Raw genomic sequence first — 14,146 nt, 5'->3', positions numbered from 1 at the left:
CCATAAAGATAACAAGAGTGAACGTTCGAATGGGAACTGAAACAATGCAGTTTAACTTAAGGGAACATTGCGGTCCAAGCACAATGGCTTGTGTAAATGAGTTATCCAATTTTCAAGTAAAATATTTTTATGGACTTTTTATTATTCACAATATTAAACTAGATTAATTGGACATACATTGTCATATCTGAGAACTTGACAAATGTTGTCAATACCGTTAAAATTAAAGTAAAATTTTTTACTACAAGTCAATTTATTGAACAATTTTCAGTCTTTAAACTGAGATCTTGTAGGATTTGCTATCCCTCGTTTGGACAAGACTAGTATGGCCTTCATCTGATAGCCCTAAATATATGATAGAGATGGGACCCTTACCCTGAGTCTCTCTGAGCCACCAATTCTAGATGCCCTGATCAACCGGACCATCATTCCATTTCCTTTCCCTACCCCTTTTTCCTCTTTCCCAACACTCTGCTCAGCTAAAATTTCATAATTTTTTTGTGGCGTGGTCCTAGCCAGTGAAACCCACATTAAACTCAAAATTCTCCGATTCGTGCTTATTTCAGTTGAATTTTCAACTTCCATTTTTCAGCCAAGAAGTAATTATATACACTTATGTCACTTTTTAAATGGTTATTTCACGATTGAGTCCTCCTACCTGCATTTACAGTGTGATTCAGTTTGTTTGAAATATATATATATATTTTTTTTTAAACAAAAAAATGGGGTGGGGGCAAACAAACTGAGTAGCTACTAACTTTATAGTGGAAGATTAAAAAAAATACATAAATAAAAGACGCCACATTAATTTAAGTTAAAATAGTCATGCAAAACCATAAACTACAACGTTTACATCTCTTCCTTCAACAAACAGGAGAAATCGCCTAATTCCAGTTCAGAAAGTCCGAGTCTCACACATAAGCTACTGGAGCAGACCTGGGAGCGGAGTACTTCACGGAGTAACCGCGACCGTCACTCTTCGGGCACTGGCAACACAAAAGCGCCCCTCCGACGATCTGCAGCCCAGACGCGCCCCAGCCGATGAACAGCGATGCTCCCAGCTCCCGCTTCTGAGCCTCGAATAGAACGGGGTTGAAGAAGTCTCCGATGACGGTGTGCGCGCACCAGCAGACCGGGATCAGGCACAGAACGCCCCCAACCAGGAAGCACACGCCTGCCGCGACCCCCACTTTAGCTTTTGCATCCGGATCGTCAATGCAGTTGGCGTACTTGCCTCCAGCGACAGCCAATAGATCTCCCAAGAAAGTCACGAGAATGGAGAAGACAACAAGAGCTCGAGCGGCCTGGAGATCTTGGGGTAGCGCCAGCATGGAGTCGTGGGACATGCACTGCATCTGCCCAGTGCTCTGCTGTACGCAGTTCATCCAAAGGCCTTCCCAGAAGATCTGAGCGGTCACGATGTTGGTGCCAATAAACGCGGTCACCTTCCACATGGGGAGCGCGCAAATAATGATAGTCCCCAACCAGCCGATGACCCCGAGGGTAGTAGCCAAAATCTGATGCTCAGCAGATGCCATTACGTTTTTGATAGTGTGCAAACTAGCAGACGCTGAATGGCCAGTGGAATTATTTATAGTGTCTGGCGTGGATTGTTATGTGATTTGATCCAGCTGGTCAGGATTTCCTGCTCTTTCCTCCTAATTAATTTCAAACGCAAGGCTGTTTGTATTATCAAAAAAGTGACAAATACATATTCATATAATTTGCACATGGCTCATGTCCCCACACTTTTTTTTTAAGTGTTTTTTTTTTTTTTGCGTGTTTTTGTAACTTCGGATAGCACACCATGAAAAGGTGGAATTCTCAAATATAAAAAATAAATAATATCACTTTTCACTCAGTCTTCAGGGTGCCATCTGATGATGTCACAGACTATTAGATTTTATGTTTCAGAATGGATTATTGTTTCTGTTACACTGAAAGACCTCTGACAAACTAGCATTTAACATGTCTTCTTGTATATGAAATTACTTTTATAGACTTAATTTGATGCAGACACTAAAATGGTGACGTCTTCTATGTGTATGTGTGTGTGTGTGTGTGTGTATATATATATATATACACACACACACACACACACACACACACACACATTTATAGTGTACATTTATATATAACGTCCTTCAACCACAATATGAAATACACTTGGGTCAAAGTCAATTATTTTCTAATTTACTGAAAGGCTTTCCCACATATTATTAAGGCTATAATTGTGATCTTTTAATAATTAAAAATTACATTTTATTATCAAAGTAAAATGTTTTATTATTTTCACAATATTTTTCTCCCTTACTGAAGTGAAAAAGCAGAACAGAAGCAAAATTTTGCTCATTATTTTTCTCAAATGATGCTAACAGGAAACCATACCATGCCCACAATGAACCACAATTTATCCCCCTGACAGGGAAGAGAAGAACTGTTGAATAAAGTTGATATTTTTGTTTTCTTGCATTGCATATGAAGGTCTCGGGTTCGGAAGAAGAACGAAGGTCTTAGGGGTTTGGAACGACACAAGGGTGAGTAATTAATGACCAAATTTTCTTTTTTGGGTGAACTATCCTTTTAAGTCAGTGGCTACCTTACTTTGAGAGTCAAAAAAGCACATGAAGTAATAAAATTAATACATTAATACACTTTCCGTGAATTTGTTTCAAGTAAATTTTCACCAATATACATTTTTCAGATTTAAAAAATTATATATATATATTTTATTTTTTGAGAAATTATATATCAGTAATTCTTTCTGTAATTTATTACAGGGGGAGATATTTAATGTTTACAATTTATTTCACAGTTAAGTTTTTCATGGAGTTCAATGTTTTAAACACTGAAAAGTGATCTAGACAGAATTCTGGAACCTCGGTATGATTTCAACAAGTTTTATGATCTTGTCCTTAACAAATTTTTAATTTGCAAGGGACAATATGGAACAAAATGTGTTATTTATTTGGTTGAATGTGCTATTGTAAGTTGAGAAAAATGTAAACTGACAACTTTTCAAGTTCAGTTTACCTGAAATAAGTTGAAAGTATTTAGAAATAAAAGTAAATAAAACAACTTACTCACAGCAAGTGTAGTGAACTTATTTTTTTTTTACAGTACGGAGTTTGACAATTTCTATTAAAAAAATCCACCAAATCAAGCTAAATACATAATTTAAAATGTTTATGACTTTAAGAAAATAAGAATAAAAGCATCCTCCTGTGTATTATTGCATACATTCGCTGTAAAAAAAAATAAATAAAAAATAAATAAAAAACCTCTCCAACTCCATTTTTTAAAAATGTTTCTATAAATTATTATTTACACTTATTGCAAAGAACCGCTACTTTTACATGGTTAGAATGTATCACTATTTTCACTAAGTGTAAATAGCATCTGTTTGAATTTAGCCTACTGTAAATAGGATCTATCGTATTTTTCTTACCCTATTGGCAAATCATTTGTAAAATAATAAAAGTGCACTTAAATTATTATTAGACCTATTATTTTTTGCTTGTGGGATAACATGAAAACAAATAGCCTATTCGTTCAATAATCTACCTGTCACAGTCTCTCCGGCAGGAAGGGACGAGAAGAATATGTCGATGGAATTTATTTAGAAAACAAGGAGACAGTGAACATCAGGGATGACATTTAAGGCCTTCAACATTTAAACTATTTAAACAGCAGACAAGGGAGAACAGAATGGGCTAGAACTAAATAGGGCAGATAACGGGGGGCAGACAGATGAGGAGGGTAACTGATAATGAGACAAATGGAGAGAAATTCACATGACAAGGACAGGCACAGGAAGGACCAAATAAGGATAATGGGAACAATCATGAAAGATCGTCCCCCTCCTGGACAGCACGTGGGAGTGAGCACAGGGCGGACCAGGAAGCCATGGCAGAGCAGGCAGTTTGGGTTGCCATGGTGGATCTGGAGACTCTGGAGGCCATGGCGGATCAGGGGATTCGAGAGACCAAGGCAAATTGGGAGACACGGGAGACCAAGACGGATTGGGAGACTGGGGAGGCCATGGCATATCCTCCGTGATCCTGGGCCAAGGTGGAGCAGGAGATTCGGTCATGGGTATATGGCCCCCCTCCTTAATGTTAATAAACCAACATATTGAAGAACTAATATCTGTTTTGAACCATTGTAATGCACTGATAACCACCAAAAACTGGTGGTGATGAGAAAGTAACATAATTAATAAAAACTCATCACTAACAACTCTTCCACAAGCTGAGAAGGGATATATAAGGTGCACAGTGTCATTCAATCAAACACTAAACACCATCATTGTAACACACATGATACTGAAATAATGCAATAAACATTAATTTAACAACTTAAGATGAAAGATAAAACCCTAATGTACACAACTGATAAGAAAAAAACTAAGAAGAAACAGTTATTTCAATGAAAAAAAAAAAAATATGAAGTGTCATGCAGGGAATTCTAGGAGTGTCAATTTACAGTTTTTTACTGTAAATTCAACAATGATTTTCTTTTTACTTCCAAAATATTCTAACATTCTTTTACTGTAAAATTACATTAAATGTAACAGTTATTCTCCGTATATAGTATGGAAACTTACTGATAGCCAATTAACAGGTTTTTACTGTAGCATTTTCAGAGTCTTTTACTGTTAATATCACAATCATTTTTTTACAGTGTATGATAATATTTAAACCAACGATGATGAGGCAATAACAATTTGCTCAAATAAAATATCAAAACCAAGAAATTACATGACTGTACTGAACAACACTGTTAAAATTTGATCAATAGGCTGAAAAGGTATATTTTCAATTTATGATTCATTCTCGTATTTTATTGTCTGACAAGTTGGTCTATACTACACATGCTAAGTTCTAAAAACATTATAATTTTTGTACAAACAAGCACTTACAGTTTTAGTTTAAAAACATTTTTTCACCATTGTCATATCTTAAATACATTTAACCTGCTTAGCTGGGAAAATATCACGTTTGATCACATCAAGTTTAGAAATGTTTTAGTTCATAAAAGTATTCATGGTTTATCTCCTCCTCCTCTAGTTGATTTTATTACATTTAAATTTACTGAAAACAGAATATCTAGAGGTGCAGCTAAAGCTGATTGCATAATTCCACATAGAAAACCCTTATTTTGGTCAAGCTGTTTTTTACATTCAGAGCATCACATCAGTGGAATTCAATACCACAATTAATTAACTAATTTAAGCATATTTAAAGAAAGGGCTTTTTATAACCAACAATGTGAACATTAATGTTGTTTATATATGTTAATAAGCTGCTATTTATTTTAATTGTTTTAATAGATATTTATTTTTAATTTTATTTATTGTTTTAGTTTTTTTGTCAGATTAAATCATTTGTTTTTTAAATTTTGTTATTTGTTATTGTTTTTTTTCTATTTTGCTTCTTTTTTCTTTTCTTTTTTTTCTTCTTAAGGGGGGGGGGGGGGGTGAAATGCTTGTTTTCACTCAATATCCTGTTAATCTTGAGTACCTATAGAGTAGTACTGCATCCTTCATAACTCCAAAAAGCCTTTAGTTTTATTATATTTATAAGAGAAAGATAGTCTGTACCGTTTTTTCCCGGAAAAACACGAGCGGCTGGAGGCGTGACGTGTTGGCGGAGCTAAAGAATCACGAGCGCAAGTAGGCTTTTGCGTTGAGAGCGTTTGGAAGCTGTGACATTACCGTGAGGAAAAAAACATCATCCAAAACAAACCATGGCTAACAGTCAGATTCAGCCATATATTTATGATCCAGAATCAGATCCAGAGGCTGAAATTTTTTAAGGTATACATGTGGAAAGTGCAGTTTGATGACAACATCGCATGTTTTTTACTTGATGTGCTTACGCGCCGATAGCTAAGTTAACATTTGATTGTTGCAAATTTAAAGACAATGCAATTGAGATGTTTGTTAGAGTTATATTGCTGTCAACTGACAACAAAGTTTTCCTTCTGAATTAGCTTAACTGCACAAGTTTTATAGTTAATACAATCTTTAAAAACAAATTACATTAAATATAGTCTATAAAGTATATGTAAAAGGTGTGTGAATGTGGATTAGTAATCTGGCCCCTTGCTATGAAGTAGAAAAATACTGGCCCTCATCACTTTTTAAAGTTGCCAATCTCTGCTATAGAGCATGAGCACTATATTAATATCCCATGACACCCCTAGTTCGAACGTTCACTTATGCATTACTCCGCATTGTCTGACATGAATATTCCATTGATTCATAAAGAGACAGCAGCAATTCTATTTGAGTTCTAGGCCTATTGTGTTAGAAAATATAGGAAATTACGTGATTAGTCTGATTAACATGACACAGAGAGATAGATGGAGAGAGAGAGAGAGAGACATGTAAATAGTCAAATTGTTGTTTCAGGTTTCTAGATCCTAGGTTTATGCTTATTATTGTCATATTATAGATTTTGCATTCTGCTCTATTTCTATAGATTTAAAGTATTTTAATTCATAAAATAATACATTTATTTCAGTCCCCTAGTGAAAAAAATAAATCTTTTGTTAATAGAAACCATAACAAAAAACATACTACATGTTATTTAATGGTTTTAATGGTTAAAAGTTTATTGTTTGTAGTGGAAATCATTAGACTGTCTGTGATGGTTTCTATTGTTTTTATCAGCAGGGTCATCATGGGTGTTGTGAAGTTATTTTGCATAAATGCAACAGAATTGCGGTAATATTGTGAAATAGTAGTGTTTGTAGTTTTGGTGGGCCTATTTGGGAGAAAATCGAGGGCCATTTTCCACTCCTATCCTGGTCTCATGTTTATAAGATTGGCTAGTAATCTTAGTTTGGTTGAGAGTGAAAACTGTGCTCCTCTCATACCATTGGTAAGCAAACTCATGGACTTGAAAGTGATATCAATCAACACGATTTATATATTTTTTACAGCCAAACACTGAATGCCGGAAATTCGGCATCGTGCCAGAGAACTTTAAGCCCTGCATGACGAATTGTAAAACCGGAGTTCTATTGTTCATTGCTTTTTTTGTAGTCATGATGCACGTGCTGAACTCAGAGTCAGCCTCCTCAATTCAGCTGTTCTGATCAGGGTAAGTCAACTCAGAGTTCAAGTTTTATGTTTATTGAACCTCTTTTCTGGAATACACCCCAGATAAATATGTTGTACAAAACAGTAATATTTACAAAATCATAAAAGATCAAAAAGTCTGCTTGAAAAAAATTTAAATACATTTTAAATGAAAAACAAAACATAAAAAATGACAAATATTTTGAGAGGAAAAATGTATCATACATTAGACAGATTTCAGATTAGCCTCCTTTACCTGCAGATGTTTCAGAAGTGGTTCCCAATTTTAGATGTTTAGAAAACTTGTAGCATCAGTTTTTAATTGACTGCTTTTCAAGTCCTTGTGATACCTGCTGCAAACTCTTTTTAAGACGCTACATCTTGGTCAAATCAAGACTGTAAACATTATAGGCACTAAAGTGTTCATTTTAGAGTTCATCATTTACACATAGTTCTTGCCAGATGGTGCAGAAGCTACAGATTGAGGTGCAGCGTTATAATTGGCTGTGTATTTTCCCGCTTCTTCCTTTGGTGGGCAGTTGCAGCAGAGCAAACCTCCCCCGATGATCAACAGAGCAGCGGCTGCCCAGCCAATGTAAAGAGCTGCTCCCAGTTCTCTCTTCTGTGCTTGGTGGACCAAGGGGTTGTAGAAGTCCTGGATGATGACGTTAGCCGTCCAACACACCGGGATCAGACACAGCACTCCAGCAATGATGAATATCACACCGGCAGTGATACCGATCTTAGATTTGGCGCTCTCGTCCTCAACGCAATTGGTACATTTACCTCCAGCCATGGCCAGCATGATGCCCAGGATCCCAATCACGATGGAAATGATGGTGAGAGCACGGGCGGCCTGAAGGTCTGAGGAGAGGGCCAGCAAGGAGTCGTAGACTTTACACTGCATCTGCCCTGTGCTCTGCACAACGCAATTCATCCAGATTCCTTCCCATGAAGTCTGCGCCGTGATGATGACATGACCAATGAAAGCTGTGACTTTCCACATGGGAAGAGCACAGACCACAATGACACCGATCCATCCTATGATGGCCAGGGCAGTGCCCAGTAACTGAAGCCTAGCAGACACCATGATCTTTGTTTCTTGTTAGTCTCTTGAGGTGGCTCTCTTTGCACTGCTTACAGGTGTGTGTCTCAGAAAGGCTCCATGCTGATGCTTTTAAAGAGCCTGTGAGCTCTGGGGGAGGGACTTCTGCAAATTGATCGATCTGTTGGTTTTGTAGTTACTTCATGAGGTGCGACTAAGCCAAAGCTTAAATGAGTCACTGCCATGACATTTATAGTTATGGATGCAGTACCTTATATGGCTCTCAAAATATTATCTACTCTTCAAAATGTAAATATCAATGTAAAAGTCTATGGAGGGCTCAGCTTTTTTTTCAAGGACAGAATATAAGACAGGAAGTGCCGCTGACAGGAAGTAATAATTTTCCCAGGGAGCAAAAAACTATGTATTGGAACTACTTTTGGAAATTGTTGAGGGATCTCAGAATTCATCACTTAGTGAGCTAATATAAATACATGTAAAATAAAGGGATAGTTCACCCAAATAGCAAAATTATGTCATTAATAACTTACCCTCATGTTTTTCCAAACCAGCAAGACAGTTCGGAACACAGTTTAAGATATTTTAGATTTAGTCCGAGAGCTCTCAGTCCCTCCATTGAAGCTGTGTGTACGGTATACTGTCCATGTGGTAAGAAAAACATCTTCAAAGTAGTCCATGTGACATCATAGGGTCAGTTAGAATATTTTGAAGCATTGAAAATACATTTGGGTCCAAAAATAGCAAAAACTACGACTTTATTAGGCATTGTCTTCTCTTCCGTGTCTGTTGTGAGAGAGAGTTCAAAACACTTAAGTGATATCCGGTTCACGAACGAATCATTCGATGTAACCGGATCTTTTTGAACCAGTTCACCAAATCGTACTGAATCCCTCGAAACGGTTCGCGTCTCCAATAAGCATTAATCCACAAATGACTTAAGCTGTTAACTTTTGTAATGTGGCTGACACTCCCTCTGAGTTAAAACAAACCAAAATCCCGGAGTAATTCATTTACACTGACTGAACTGCTGTGAAGACAGAACTGAAGATGAACACAGAGCCAGATAATGAACAAAAGATCGACTTGTTCACGATATAAAATATATTTTAATTATACATTCTAATATTTATATTTCAGTTTTTCATTTATGAAAAATAAGGAATAAGGAATTTTGTCCACAGCAAGGACCATTATAATATTTCTCTCTTTAGGTTTGTGCTTTGTGCTCCGTCATGGTCAAAGTATTAAGAAAGTGGCAACTAGTTTCATATGACACAATAGAACAGGCATGGAGATTTGTGTGAGGTTTTCCTTAGGTTGCTCAGTTCTCAAGTGAAACTCCTAGAAACAAAGATATCTCAAATGAAACACTGTTACTTCTGGTTATGACACATATGTAACAATTGCTATATTGACTTAGTGTCTTACTCAGCACATTAGCAATTCCCCTGAAAACTATTTCTCAAAGGTTCCCTGACATTGTGCCTCAGTGCGGGGGAGGAGCAGCCAAAAAGCACCTGTACCCACCTGAGCTGGTCAAAGCGGTTTGTACTGGTGTACACGTGAAATGTTGACACTTTGTCTGGGTTAGAGTGAAGAACTCACCACAGATTGTCACATCAACAAGCCTGTTTAAATGATAATAACAGAATAATCAAATCTTGTCGTCAACACAGTTTGTGTTTATGTGTGTATATAAGCTACATTTTCCTCTAATAAAGCAAGGAGAATAAATGGAAATCAATTTCATTCTCATCCACAACATGAAGCCTCATTTACAAAGAGAAGTGAATGAGTTGATATTGTTCCTTAAGTGAGAACACGCTGTGAACCGCAAATATAAAAGAACTGAATGGGAAATATATACATTATAAAAATATATTACATTATACATGCAGTTTAAATGTTTCTAGCATAGTTATATTTTGTGCCATAAATAGAATAAATAAATAAATAAAGATGTAATATTAAATAATGTATTCATTCACTTCAGAGGGTGTAATGCATAGTCTTATAATTATCTTAACTGAAGAATGATATTAAGGCCAGTATGATGGCCCGACTTGGCAAAGGTTGTGTTTGTGTTTTCCTTGCGTTTTTAAATCTTCACCATCAAGTCAACAGTGACACCCTTGCTCAATGATAAAGGGCTGTTTCACATGGGATTTGTTCTGAGAAAGCAGCAAATCTTGAACTCAATAGATAAACCCTAAAGTTGCAAAGACTAAAGTCTCAAACCCAAAGAAATATTCTTTATAAAAGTTAAGACTTGTCCATGCCCTCCTAAAATGCCTCGTTTAAACACGCTCCCACATGTATACATCACAATGTGAAATGGGTAAAAATTGGAGGGAGGAAACCATTATTACAATATAAGCAAACGTATATGTTCTATTCAAAGTGCATTGAAGTGTGTGAGACATGAAATTAAATTGTATTTATATATATATGATATGATATGATGTCACACTTACCCATATGTGCAGACGTTGCTTAGCGCAAATCTGTGAGTTAATGTTTCGAAGTGAAGTAAACATCAACAGATTTTCCCTGCTCAAGGAGTAGGGAGCAATGAACACTGTGTAGGGACCATGTCAATGGGTCTAATTGCACTGGGCCTTGATTGTTAGTAGTTGTTTGTGTGTGGGACGTGAAATGCTTAAAACTGCGAAAATGAAGTCTCAAAATCCAAATGAACCGAACAAGATCGACTCGAACTAGACGTCAATTAATGTGTCACCCGATCCACATATGCATGGATTCCTTTTTGCATGAACAATTTATGATATATTAATGCAGAACAGAAAATTTGTATGCGCAAACCTGTCTGTATAGGCTATGTACAAATCGCTGCACAATCATTTAATCCCAAATCAAACTGAAAGGCATTTGTTTGTGGTTCGTAAGATACATGTCTAAAATTGATGTAGTACATTGATATTTTTGCGTGCATCTATTAATCATTTTGAGTCTAATTTCATCCCATACAACAAATGGCTCGTTTGTAATGGGTTTTATTGTTTTTGTCTCATCGCACAGGTGTTCTGACTGGGACGCGCATCACAGTATGGCAAGGGGCGTAACATTTCCATCATACGCTCAAGGCTTTTGGCCAATCACAAAGCACTAGGAGAAACAGTAATGTGCAGTATTCAAGTCTACTATATTGTCAATTCTTCCATATGTACAGCACATACATACAGAAAATTTAAACTGTGTTACTCTTAGAGCCTTGGTGCATACAGATAACACTAACAGTAGAGCATAAAAATACAAATAGATACAGATTAAATATAAAATACAATACACAAATAAGGGCATGTAAACAAAAAATAAATTACAGTACAGTATGTGTAAAATGTTTTTTGAACCTTAAACCAAATAAACACATTTCATTACACCAAATAATAAAAATAAATAATGTTCTTTTTAGCAACATCGTATGACCCCTTTAAGGAATTTAGTGGATGCTGTCACTTGTGATACTGCTAAGATTGCAAGCACAGAATGCAATTCACAAAGAAAACTTACATTTTTACATACAGTATTAATTAATATAGCTTATTAATATTACATAATACTTAAGTAAAACAAAAAAAGAAACATTTACATGTTCACAGTGTATTACATGTGATTGACATGTTTTGTATTGTAAATGTATGCCCACTAGTGGCTACACATGTAATTGCACTGTAGACTGAAGTCCTAGATCAGTGACGCACCTGTCACACGCACCAAGCGTTTCGTCGTTTTATTATTGCTTTATTTATTCAAGTTCTATCACATACGTCACCTCGAAACTCGCGACGAGTGTCCGTTCTGTTATTTGCTGTGTAACAACCAGCTCCGAAACGAGAAAACACTATCTTCAAACTTTTGATGAGTTATCGATATCATTTGTCGTGATGTGAAAGTGTCTCTTCGCGCGGAGTTTAGTCCATTTTTGTTCGGTTTTATTTTTTATTTTTTATTGTTGTTGTTGTTGTTTTTGGAGAAAAGAGGAATGTCTGCCTGTTGTTGTGCCAGTTGTCTTTATTTTCACAGTTTAAATTATGTAATTAGTCTCTGAAACGTTTTTATTTTAGTTTATATTTTAATCATAGGTGCAATTAAAAATGTTATACTGCAATATACGGCAACCAAAAGCTAGTAAAATGTTGTAAAAACGTTTTGTGCTTGCTGGGTCTTGGATGTAGAAAAGTGATTCCACTTAAAATAAAATAAAATAAACAATTAAATAATAAGAAGAATTTATATTAATTCAACTCAGGAAATAATTACAAATACTGTAAGTAAAGTGGAGTGCCACTGTTCACTCCCACCCTCTTTAAAAAGAACAATATCTTCCCACTGAAACTCATTAGTCATCAACATCATGGTGCCTCACAGAAACTCATTTCAATATTATCAGTGTTCTCTGAGAAGGAAGTAAGCCAACACACTGCACATGATGTCATGTTGACCTATCAAACATAGACCGGTTTGAAGCAGTCTTGTAAAAACATGGCAATAACTATTTCTTCTTCTCTTTTATTTTTTACTTCACTTAAAAGGTTCTATGGGTTTAGCATTTGTCCTAAAAAGCTTTTCATTATCCTCATCTTTGGGTTCTCTGGGTGTGTCTGTGTACATATTTGAGTTTTTATTGAATGTCAAGTAAAATGTTTATCAAGTTCCTCATATCAATATCAAGCAGGTTGCTTATCAACTTGGTGGATTAATCAAATATTTACTAACACATAGTCTGGTTTAAACACATTACTGTATTTACATTGAATTTCCCATGCGCATATGACCCTCTCTATTGTCTCTGAAGTTATCAGGAAAGCATTAATTAGTCAGTGCTGTTTAGCAAATAAACAGATCTACAGGTCAAAAGATGTCAAGTATAAACAAAACCAGATAAAACTACTAAATGCTGTAGAATAAATGAACCATTAAGCAGATTAATAAAAAAAATGCCAATTGCAAAAAAACAAATAGCACTTTATAATATTAATTTAATGACATTTTGGACTAAATGTAATTTATTCATCTTCACACCCATGATAATTCTGTGAAAGCCATGCATTAAGGGCTTTAACATTCGTGTGATATCAATGTCATGATAAAGGCATAAGTAAAGTTTTGGCATTTTGGTTTAACAACAACTTCATTTTCAACATTGCCACATATTCCTGCTTTTATAAGTGTGTACACATCTGAAGAATCGTGTCTTTTTCTCCAAAGTGAACAAAGCTTGAACTGCAATACACATTGAAATAACATGATAGGTCACCACAGTTTTAATTTATCTGCTCTCTCTCAGCATGTTTTGCATTTTTAAACTAAAACTGTATAACCTCCTTATGCACATGTGGACTTAGCCTATCAGTTCATAGTTTCACTTCCTTATACTTGTTTTTGGGTTGCATCACTAAATTTAATTGTTATACAACCCGGACATGGGCATCGGAAAATATTCTACATAAAGCTATATTTTATGGCCTGCAATCAAAGTTGGCCTAGATTACTACCAGGAATTTTAATTCAGTAAGAGAAAGTTTTTAATCAACAACAGCAATTTTGTATTTCCACTTCCCTTGTGTTTTATATATTAAGAAACATATAAAATGTTATGATTACATTTTGGCTGTTTTTGGAATCACAACTGTGAGACATAGAAACTGTGATACATTTGTTGTTGTTGTTGTTTTCATATTAACAACTAGCGGTGTATCAAGTCTCAATATAATTTAATAATGTTTAATCAGTAGATGAGAGCAGTTTATTTTAGGTAAACTTTAAAACTTCAGTATGCATGCATTATGGACACTAGACTTTTACATTACGTTTTCGATGATTGTTCATTAAAGAGCATTTTTCACAGGTCTACCTTGGGTTATCTATTAACATTGACAAATAGTCCAACCTATGGTTTAAACATTTTCCAAGTGCTAATGCAGCTCCCATTTTTTATGAGGACGCTGACCAATACCAAGATTGCTTCTTAT

The 14,146-nt window shown here is 35.5% G+C and overlaps 1 protein-coding gene across 1 annotated transcript; it reads right to left on the bottom strand.

Annotated features, from left to right (window-relative positions):
* Nucleotides 1–735: 735 nt before the first annotated feature.
* LOC127941708 (claudin-like protein ZF-A89) lies at nucleotides 736–8,248 on the bottom strand. Its single transcript, XM_052537065.1, has 2 exons — nucleotides 7,671–8,248; nucleotides 736–1,517 (listed from the first exon to the last, which is right to left on the bottom strand). The coding sequence occupies exons 1-2, from the start codon at nucleotides 8,175–8,177 to the stop codon at nucleotides 912–914; spliced, it is 1,113 nt and encodes a 370-aa protein (XP_052393025.1). The 5' UTR covers nucleotides 8,178–8,248; the 3' UTR covers nucleotides 736–911.
* Nucleotides 8,249–14,146: the final 5,898 nt, after the last annotated feature.

The sequence above is a fragment of the Carassius gibelio genome, chromosome A21 (assembly GCF_023724105.1).
Source record: "Carassius gibelio isolate Cgi1373 ecotype wild population from Czech Republic chromosome A21, carGib1.2-hapl.c, whole genome shotgun sequence".
Taxonomy (NCBI): Eukaryota; Metazoa; Chordata; class Actinopteri; order Cypriniformes; family Cyprinidae; genus Carassius; species Carassius gibelio.
The sequence above is the reverse complement of the archived record's forward strand: the minus strand, read 5'-3'. Positions and strand labels throughout refer to the sequence as shown.